This window comes from Coregonus clupeaformis, unplaced genomic scaffold, assembly GCF_020615455.1.
Source record: "Coregonus clupeaformis isolate EN_2021a unplaced genomic scaffold, ASM2061545v1 scaf0550, whole genome shotgun sequence".
Lineage (NCBI taxonomy): Eukaryota > Metazoa > Chordata > Actinopteri > Salmoniformes > Salmonidae > Coregonus > Coregonus clupeaformis.
The window spans coordinates 217,914-228,341 of record NW_025534005.1 but is presented as its reverse complement, the minus strand read 5'-3'; the positions used below and the strand labels follow the sequence as shown (position 1 = coordinate 228,341).

Genomic DNA, 10,428 nt, shown 5'->3' with positions numbered 1-10,428 from the left:
TACCATTAAAATAATAGACTGATCATTTCTTTGTCAGTGGGCAAACTTACAAAATCAGCAGGGGATCAAATACTTTTTTCCCTCACTGTAAATTAAATCAGGGTCTTATGGAAATAGGTGTTTTTTCAGGTCAAACTGCTAGTAGTGAGGGTACAAGTTTTCAGTCTTTCGTTAACTTTTGAGCAGCAGAGGGAGCTGTTGCAAATGCAGTTGGAGATAGCGCGATTGAGAAATGCTAATAGACCAGAAGGACTACCACAGTTTGATGTTTCACGTAATCTTTGTTTGTTGCCTAAATTTGATGAGTCAGATCCAGACACATACTTTGCTTTATTTGAGCGTATTGCAGAAGCTAGAGCTTGGTCAGATTTGGACATGACTGTTGTTGCAATGTGTACTTACAGGTAAAGAACGTGAGGCTTTTGTAGCACTGAGTGTAGCTGACACTAAAGTGTATGATAAAGTTAAATCAGCAGTTCTGAAGGTCTACGAGCTTGTGCCAGAGGCATATCGTCAACGTTTTCGTTACAGGAAAAAGTTAGATTCACAAACCTATTCTGAGTTTGTTTGTGATTTGCCTTCTGCATTTAATCGTTGGTGTACAGCTTCTGAAGTTAGTACTTTTGAGGGTCTGTATAATTTGATTGTGTTAGAACAGTTAAAAAATTATATGTCTGACCAGGTTGCTACATACATGAATGAACGCAAAGTTAAGTCTCCAAGTGATGCAGCAGTCCTTGCAGATGAGTACATGCTAACACATAAAAGCCATTTTGAGTCAAACAGTGACATGTACCATAAAAATAACTTTACTTCTAGGAATAGTAGGTCACCTTTTATTTGAGTTTCTTTCCAAAGGCCTCAGCAGAAGTTTGGGTCTGGAGGACTTAAAGCACCGATTAATGCTAATACCTGTCGCTACTGTTTAGTTGAAGGACATTGGAAGAAAGATTGTCCTCTACTTAAATTAAAAATGTCAGGTCAAGTTAAACCTGCTGTGATGGCAGCTCCTGTTACAATCTCTGACCACCAGAGTGAGTTTTTTCAGCCACAAGTTGAGTTTGATTCTCAGTCTTCCCACGGTGATTTTTCAGCCTTTATTTCAGATGGTGTAGTGTCCCTGGTAGATGGCAACCAAAATGTTTCAATCAAGATCTTAAGAGACACTGGAGCTTTGGATTCCTTTATTTTGGAATCTGTGTTGCCATTCTCTAATGAGTCTGATGCTGGCAGATGTGTAATGGTACGTGGTATGGGTTTATTTCCATTCTCCTCTCCTTTACATGAAGTTACCCTAAAATGTGGTCTGGTAGAGGGTGCTGTAGATGTTGGGGTTAGACCCCAGTTGCCAGTAGAGGGAGTACACATGATTTTGGGGAATGACTTGGCGGGTAGTAAGGTGTGGGCAGATGGCAAATTAAACATCTTTATGAAGCAACCTTCAGTGTCCCCAGCAAGGGTATCTCCAGATCTCAACTGTGTGTCTCCTAAGGTATTTCCAGTTTATGCTGTTACCCGCGCTGCCTCTCGTAATAAGGTTGAGAGTAAGCCAGAAAGTCTTGAGTTGCCAGTTAAACTCCAGACAGAACAGTTGACTAGTTCTAGAGATTCATTGATAGCTGAGCTAAAGGCTGATACTACCTTGGCTGATCTGTTTGATAAAGTTGTTCCTGTTTCAGTGGTGAGGAACAGTGCTCAGTATTATTTTCTTCTTGATGGGCTGTTGGTCAGGAAATGGGTTCCACACTATGATTAGGTTCTAGGAGAACCAGTCTTTCAAATAGTTGTACCTACTACTCTGCGAAATAAAGTGTTGCAAACTTCACATGGTGATGTGGCAGGTCATATGGGTGTTCGTAAAACTTATGATGGCATACTCCGTTATTTTTTCTGGCAATGTTTAAAAAGGGATGTAGCTCAGTTTATTAAAACTTGTGATACGTGTCAGCGCACAAGCAAGCCAAACCAGGTTGTAAAGCCAGCACCTTTGTATCCAATACCAGCCGTAGGGCAACCTTTTGAGCGTCTTATTATCGATTGTGTTGGGCCTTTACCACGGTCCAAGTCAGGTCATAGCTACTTATTAACTGTTATGTGTCAGGCAACTAGATATCCGGCAGCTTTTTCCTTGCGTACCATAACTTCAAAATCAGTAGTTAAAGCGTTAACTCAATTTATTTCAACATTTGGGATTCCAAAAATCATCCAGTCAGATCAGGGGTCTAACTTTACCTCCCATTTATTTGCTCAGGTTCTCAAACAGCTTAACTCTTCCGAGTCGGCGAACGCTTCGGCGCGTTCAAATCGCGGGCCGGCTTTAGGACCGCGCAGCATCCAAACCAAGTGACGCAGAGGGCTGCCGTCGATTTCATGCAGAAATGGAGACCCGAAGCTACGTTTTGAGTGTTTGTTTCATGTAAATACACCAACTAAAACCAAAGTTATGATAATTTCAATTCCATGAAAAAAGTGCGTCAAAATATGCGCTCTTTTATGAGCGCTTTGCATTTATTATAATAACTTTGTCGTCTTTTGTGATAAAAAGGAACGGAAAAAAAACGTGTGCTTGTGCTAACCCGGTTCTTCAGGATGCACACGAGTATATAAACATTCATTCCCATGACAACTAGCCATTGCGAAAGAACGAACGAGAGGAATTAGTTCAGTTCATGAGTAGTTTTGGAGAGTTTTTCACGAGTTAGTATTTCAATTGTTAGTATTTCAAGAGTTTTATTGTCAGCAGTATCGTTTTTGTGAAGCAATATGAGGCGCACACTTCACGTTGAACAAGCCGTCGACTTGTTATTCCAAATGAGCGATGAAGAAACTTTGGAAAGTTCGTCGTCAGACAATGAGAGTGTCCAGGATGACTTCGAGGACCCTGATTTTGTTGCTGAAAACGTGAGGTAAGAAGACAAACATTTTTCTAAAATGAATTTGTTTTATTGCTTTCGTTTATCTTACTATAGTATTCTATTCTACTTCACTGTAGTGCAAATGCCAATGAACATCTTGAACTTTGAATAATCTTGAATCCGTTTACCTGTTTTGTATAGTGACGACGACGACGACGAGCAGCCTGGGCCATCAACAGCCCCCACCCCCACAACAAGCCGACGGAGGCCATCACAGAGGGGGCGTGGAAGGAAGGATCAGGCCAAGACCAGGTCAAGATCTCCAGCCCAGTCAGCAGCACAGCCAGAACAGAGCTCTGAGCCATGGAAAACAGAGACTGATCCTGACACTGCCCCACAAGCCAGTAGGTTCATGCCCCGCAGACCACCAGGAGCCCAGGTGGATTTGCATTCAGGGCACACACCAAAGGACCTCTTCCTGCTCTACTTCGCCGCAGATACAATGAGGACAATCTGCAGAAACACCAACAAACAGGCAGCAAGAAATCAGCAGAAGGGGAGCAAATATCAGTGGACTGACGTTGATGTGGAGGAACTGCACAGATTTCTGGGTCTCCTCATCTACACCTCATTGGTGACTCTGCCTAGTATCCAGGACTACTGGAAACAAAGCCACATATTGTCTGTTTCATTGCCAGCGAAGGTCATGCCAAGAGACAGATTCCGGTCCATCTCATGGAACATCCACCTAAGTGATCCAGAGGAGGATGTCATAAATGACCAGCGCAAAGGTACACCCCAGCATGACAAACTGTTCAGGGTCAAACCTCTGATGGACGACATTCGCACTGCCTGCCAGGCTCATTACCATCCTAAGAAGGAACTGTCAGTCGACGAGAGGATGGTGGCTACAAAAGCCAAAACTGGCATGACCCAGTACATGAAGGACAAGCCTAACAAATGGGGGATCAAGCTCTTTGTGTTGGCAGAGTCTAACAATGGCTACACTCTAAACTTCAACGTGTATGTTGGGAAAGCACACACACCCAGCGTGCATGGACTTTCATATGATGCTGTTATGGACCTCATTCAGCCATCACATCTTGGTACAGGATACCATATTTATATGGACAATTTCAACACCAGCCCAAAACTGTTCCTGAGTTTGGGAAGTATGAAGTTTGGAGCCTGTGGGACCTACAGAAGCAACAGAAAAGGGTGTCCTAGTGGCAGAGAAAATGCCCTCACCAGCAAATCGAAGAGGGGGTCTGTGAGATGGATCAGAGAGGATCGCCTGGTCTTTGTGAAGTGGATGGATACGCGGGAGGTGTCGGTGTGCTCCACAATCCACCCAGCGTTTTCGGGCGAGACAATCAAGAGGAAGGTGAAGGAAGGACCTGGACGCTGGGTAGCAAAGACATTCCCTGCCCTACCCCCATCATGGCCTACAATAAGTACATGGGAGGGGTTGACCTGTCAGACCAGCTTCTCCAGTATTACTCAACCCATCGCAGAACTGCTCGCTGGTACCGTACCCTCTTCCTGCATTTTTGGACATGGGAACAACAAATGCATACATCCTGCACTGTGACATCAGTGCGACCCAACAGGTCACACCCATGACGCACAAGAACTTTGTGGCAGAACTTGTGGCCCAGCTGTGCGGAGTGACCCAGACAGGGTTCCACTTCAAAAAAGCACCAGCCATGTTTCTGTGGCCATTGCCAATGTTGCAGAGGCCAAAGACAAAGCCACAGCAGGCCGCAGGGTTTGTCAACGCTGTAAACAAGTTGACAAGAAGAGGTTTGTCACACCATGGAAGTGCAAGGCCTGTGATGTGGCTCTCTGTGTCATTGTGGACAGGAACTGTTTTGAAGAGTGGCACAAATAGGGTAAAGGCCAGTGGCTATACCTACTTTTTTTTGTAAATAGTTGTGTATTGCTTGTATATATCTCAAGAATACTTTTATATGTTCATATTTGCACTTTGTGGTTCAATTTGAAGCTTTTTTTTTCATTTTGGACAGAAACTGTTTTGAGGAGTGGCACAAAAAGGTTTAGGGTTAGAATAGAAGAAAACGCCAGTGGTTATACCTACTTTTTATTGTAAATAGTTATTTATTGCTTGTATATATCACCAACATACTTTTATATGTTCATATTTGCACCTTGTGGTTCAATTTGAAGCTTTTTAAATGCTTGGTTCACCATGTTTGAGGGTTTTACAATAAAAAAACCATCTTTTTTCTAAACGGACTTTGTGTTTTCTGTGTGTGTTTGGGTCCAGTGTGTTGAAATAGTATGTCAAAGTGAAAAACTTACTAACAGATCATATAGGTGAGGTTGTGCTGAAAAAAAAGATACCCAACATTGGTCTGGTAAACATTTCTTTATGTAGTATATCAGGGCAAAATTGAAGGTACCCAAAAACGGCCAAAAAAGCTCCAGACTCCGAAGAGTTAAAGTTAAACACAACAAGTCTACTGCGTTCCATGCCCAGAGCCAGGGAGCTTTGGAATGTTTTCATCAAACTTTTAAATCCTTGCTTCGTGCATATTGTACAGAACTGTCTGCAGATTGGGAGGAGGGGTTACCTTGGCTGTACCTAGCTGCTCGTGAAGTAGTGCAGGAAAGCACAGGGTTTAGCCCAAATGACTTAGTGTTTGGTCATAAGGTTCGTGGGCCTTTAGCGGTGCTGCAGGATGGTTGTTTGCCTGAAGAACCACCTCGGAAACTTATTGACTATGTAAATGGTTTTAGGCTGAAGTTGAATAGGGCTGGTGAACTGGCGAAAGAAAAACGAATATGTTCTCAACAGAAAATGAAACTAAAATATGACAGACAGGCTGAGCTCCGTGAGTTTAGTCCCGGTGATCATGTACTTGCTCTTTTGCCTCTTGTAAGTTCACCTTTTCAGGCAAAATACTGTGGTCCTTTCACTGTGTTGCGCAAAGTGTCAGATTTGAACTATCTTATTGAAACCCCTGGTCATAGGGAGTCCTCTAAATGATGCCATGTGAACCTGTTAAAATTGTATCACTCCCGTGATCTAAGCAAAGTGGAAGGCACTCCAGCTGTGAGGTCAGCGTTGACTGCTGCTCCAGTCACTACATCTTGTGGCTTTAACTTTGTGGAGGGGGGAGAAGAGGAGGTAGTTAGGGTTTCGGATGAGGTCTTACAAGGTCGGTTGGAAAAAGTCCCAGACTTTGCAAAACCTTGGGGTTTTGGTAGATCATTTAGACTCTGAGAAACGTGATGAATTGGTAGCTCTTATTAGAAGCTACCCTGTTTTTGTTTTCAGACACTCTATCGAAAACTCAATTAATTGAGCATGACATAGACATAGGAGATGCTAAGCCTATTAAACAGATTTTATCGTGTATCTCAGGAGAAGAGACTGCAGTTGGAAACAGAGGTGCAGTATATGTTGGACAATGGTATTGCAGAGCCATGTTGTTCAAATTGGGCTTCACCCTGTCTTCTGGTCAAGAAGTCTGATTCTACTTTCAGACCTTGCACTGATTATAGAAAAGTTAACAATGATACTAAAGCAGACCTTTACCCTCTTCATAGGATGGAGGACTGTATTGATCAAGTTGGGTCGGCAAAGTATGTTAGCAAATTTGATCTCTTAAAGGGATATTGGCAAGTACCCCTTACCAAAAGAGCTTGTGAGATTTCCTCCTTTATAACTCCATCTGGTTTGTTCTCTTATACAGTGATGCCTTTCGGCTTGCGGAATGCTCCAGCCACCTTCCAGAGGCTGATGAATCGGGTGGTCTCAGGTCTGGAAGGGTGTGCCGTGTATTTGGATGACGTGGTCATATACTCAGACTCTTGGGAGGAGCATGTCTGTAGAGTGCAAGCCCTGTTCGAAAGACTGGTGTGGGCCAGGTTGACTATCAATTTGGCGAAGTATGAGTTTGCTAAAGGTACAGTCACATACCTAGGCAAGGTTGTGGGTCAGGGTGTTGTCTGTCCCGTGGAAGCCAAGGTTCAGGCTGTGAAGCAGTTCCCACAGCCCTCCACAAAGAAAGAACTGATGCGCTTCCTGGTAATGGCGGGGTACTACTGTGCTTTCTGTAAAAACTTTTCGGTAGTAGTGTCCCCGCTGACCAATCTGTTGAAGGCCAAGACTGAATTGATCTGGTCCACCCAGTGTCAAGAGGCATTTGATGCAGTTAAGGCTCTTTTGTATTTGGCACCCGTGTTGACAGCACCAAATTTTGGGAAACCTTTCAAATTGCAGGTAGATGTCAGTCAAATCGGTGCTGGGGCTGTCCTTCTCCAGGAAAATGATGACAATGTTGAGTGTCCAGTCCGTTTCTTTTCCCGGAAATGTAATAAGTATCAGCAAAGCTATTCTGTAATTGAAAAGGAGGCTTTAGGTCTCATTTGGGCTTTACAGCACTTCGAGGTCTATGTTGGTTCTGGTTTAACCCCTGTAACTGTGTTCACTGACCACAACCCACTTCTTTTTCTGAAGTCCCTGTAAAATCCAAACCAGCGCCTGATGCGTTGGGCTTTGTTTTTGCAACCATTCAACCTTGATATTAGACATATTAGTGGTAAGGATAATATCATTGCTGATGCTCCGTTAGCCTAGTTTGTATTTTCTCTCTGCTGACCCCTGCGGGCTGTCTGTGCCTCTTTTCTCTTAAATTGCTCCCCAGGTACCAGGGCTGCTGAGTTTGAGGACGGACAGTCAGCTAGGGGACACAGGGCTACTGCTAGAAGCCGGGACTGGTATCCGTTTTTTTCGTTTTTTGGGAGGAATTTTGGATTGTTTTAAATATGTTGGGTCGTAATTTGGGTTGAGGGTGGGACCCTCATTTTAAGGAGGGGGGTGTCACGGCCCCTCTGCAGTGCAGGGGCGGTTCCTCCTGCAGGCAGAGGAGGGTCGTTAGTGATTGGAGTTGGTGTGATTGGAGCCACCTGGGCTCAGGGTATATAAAACTGCTTCACTAACCTCTCTCTCTCTCTCTCCCTGCTCCTCCAGGTACGATCCTGTTTTGATTGTTCCTTTGTAGGTTTACTTAGTTTCCACTCAGTCATGTTCACACACACAGATTCATGCAACCATGCACCTTACCTACACCCTACATTATGACATTTCCACACCTCATTCCTTTTTATTTGTTTTATGTGTTTTAAATTTAATCGTTTGTGGTTTACAATAAATAACCTTTTGATTGGCACTGTTGTTCATGTCCCCTCATTTTTGCCACAGGCTATGAGCCGGCCTGTGACAATACATATAAAATAGTTTAAGTAAGAGTAGATCTCCTCGGTCCGGGCAGGTGGGTGGTTCGCTTGGGTCATTATGGTTCATTCAGGTTGCTCATCTGGACGATCGGATCGATCTGTTTGATTAGTTTACTCAATTCGTGCATTCAATCATCGAGGTTGTTCATCTGAGGCATTTGTTCAATTGGGTAGCTTCAGCGTGAGCGGCTGTCCATCGGTTTGGGCGATCAGAAAATAAATAAGAAGTCCTGCGAATACCGCTCTAGGTGTGTCGAGGAAGTGAATCGCTTAGAGGGCTGCATAGGTGGGCAAAAATCCTGTATAATACCTATTTTCTTGTGTTGAGGAAGTGAATCAGGAAAGGGGCTGAATTTGCAGGTCGCTTAGGAAATCGTATGGCATAGGTAGGCAGAAGTCCTGCGAATACCGCTCTAAATGTGTTGAGGAAGTGAGTCATTTAGAGGGCTGCATAGGTAGGCAAATATTCTGTATGATACCGCTTTCTTGTGTCGAGGAAGTGAATCAGGAAAGGGGCTGAATTGGCAGGTTGCTTAGGAAAGCGTATGGAAGTGTAGCACTAAGAGGGTTGCATAGGTAGACAAACATCATGTATAATACCGCTTTTCTTGTGTGGAGGAAGTGAATCAGGTAAGGGGCTGAATTTGCAGGTCGCTTAGGAAAGCGTATGGAAAAGTGTGAATGCATGTGTAATGGAAAAAAAAAGTGTGAAAGTTTCTGTCGTTGGTGGGGAAAGGTTTGTGCACCTCTTCTGGACCGCTGCTTAAGTGTAGCCTTGTAGAGAGGACGCACCCGGTCTCACACTAAGGGAGGAAGAGAGAACGGTGTGTGAATGCCCATTAAAGTACAAGGGGTAGAAACACACATACAGCTAAGTGGTTTGAAGTTAAGAAAAACATGAGCAAAGGAAAGATTCATGAGGTGTTCCACACAAGAGAAAAGTGGACATCAGGAAAGATAAGAGAAAAACCGAACATATATTTATGATAACTCGATATTCAGTGCTTGGGCAATAGGAGAAATACGCAAAGGAAAGATTCATGAGGTTTTCCACACAAGAGAAAAGTGGACATCAGGAGATATAAGAAATAACCAAACACACATTCATGATAAATAAGTTCTGGCTAAAATAATCAAAGGCACGAACAGATTAACAATAAGAGAAAAGCGAGTACCAATATAAAAAGCAATTAGGAAAAATAATTTACCAAAATAGGACAAATATTATCTTGGGACTGGCATTAGGGAGTATAAATATGAATAAAATGGTGGTAGAAATCCTGAGTGCTAGGTATCCCCTACACAGGGGAGAAATATTAGAAACATCTAGAAAATGCGAACAACAAACCAGGAAGATGGGCACCAAATGGCCAGAAGGAGGAACGTTTGACGTCTCGGTGTGTGAGGAAATGGAAACACTAATAAAAAAATTATGAAACAAAAGACACAGGAAAGAAGAGGAAGGCCAAAAGAGAAAGAGAAAAATAAGTACTCAACATGTTTAAAATAGAAGGAGAAGGACTGCTGAAAAACATACGAGAAGCCAGAAACGTGTTGAGAGAAGATGATGAGAAAACAAACAGAAAGAAAGTGGACTGGTCCATGGGACCTCTGACCTCTGCCATACACCGGTGGACAATATCCCCAGGTGTCCGGAGTAGTATCGATAAAAGGAGAAATAGAAATGGAAAAAGAAATAACTCCTTTTACACCTTCCCGAAGGAGAGAAAGGACCCGAAAAAAGCAGGAGAATCAAACAAAGGGCAGAAATAAATCCAAACAGATTGGACTGCTATGGAGGGTTAAGGGAGGCTTTAGAAAAAATTAAGATGACAACAGAAGACGATGGGGAATCTCCGGATGAAGATATGACAACTATCGAAGCAACAAACGAACTAATAGGAAGAGAAATAGACAAAATGACGAGGAAATTGATAAAAAAGGAAGAAAGGGAGAAAGAACAGAACTGGGTTAGACAACAGACTGACAGGGAACTAGAGGAGGAGGAAGAAAGAGTAGCGGCTGAAATATGGGAGTGAGCCTGCAACCAAGAAGTAAAGGAGGAAAGAGTGCTGAATAGGAAAACACTGAAAAAATATGAGGGGCAATATCCAATCTTAATAAAAGGTACCCAGGCACATTATGTTCCATGGGGATCACAGGACCTGGAGGGATTGGTTTCCTGCCTGCCAGATGTGCATGATGGGGCAGGAAAATGGATAAGAACCTTTGAGGAGCAAACCATGGGGAAACTGCTGGCTGTGGGGGATCTGAAGGCACTGTTGGCAAGGGTGGTAGGAAAGGCAAA

General features: G+C 43.4%; 1 protein-coding gene across 1 annotated transcript; it reads left to right on the top strand.

Annotated features, from left to right (window-relative positions):
• The first annotated feature begins 2,274 nt into the window (after nt 1–2,274).
• On the top strand, nt 2,275–7,762 carry LOC123485052 (piggyBac transposable element-derived protein 3-like). The gene is made up of 5 exons (XM_045215908.1): nt 2,275–2,906; nt 3,057–4,381; nt 6,575–6,909; nt 7,529–7,601; nt 7,722–7,762. The coding sequence occupies exons 1-5, from the start codon at nt 2,764–2,766 to the stop codon at nt 7,760–7,762; spliced, it is 1,917 nt and encodes a 638-aa protein (XP_045071843.1). The 5' UTR covers nt 2,275–2,763.
• Nucleotides 7,763–10,428: the final 2,666 nt, after the last annotated feature.

What these genes read in the sequence shown, in the direction of transcription:
- LOC123485052 (XM_045215908.1), top strand. Translation starts at nt 2,764, where the DNA reads ATGAGGCGCACACTTCACGTTGAACAAGCCGTCGACTTGTTATTCCAA. An exon ending in CATCGCAGAACTGCTCGCTG is followed by an intron (nt 4,382 to 6,574) that starts GTACCGTACCCT and finishes TCTCTTATACAG; the next exon opens with TGATGCCTTTCGGCTTGCGG. An exon ending in AAGAACTGATGCGCTTCCTG is followed by an intron (nt 6,910 to 7,528) that starts GTAATGGCGGGG and finishes ATTGCTCCCCAG; the next exon opens with GTACCAGGGCTGCTGAGTTT.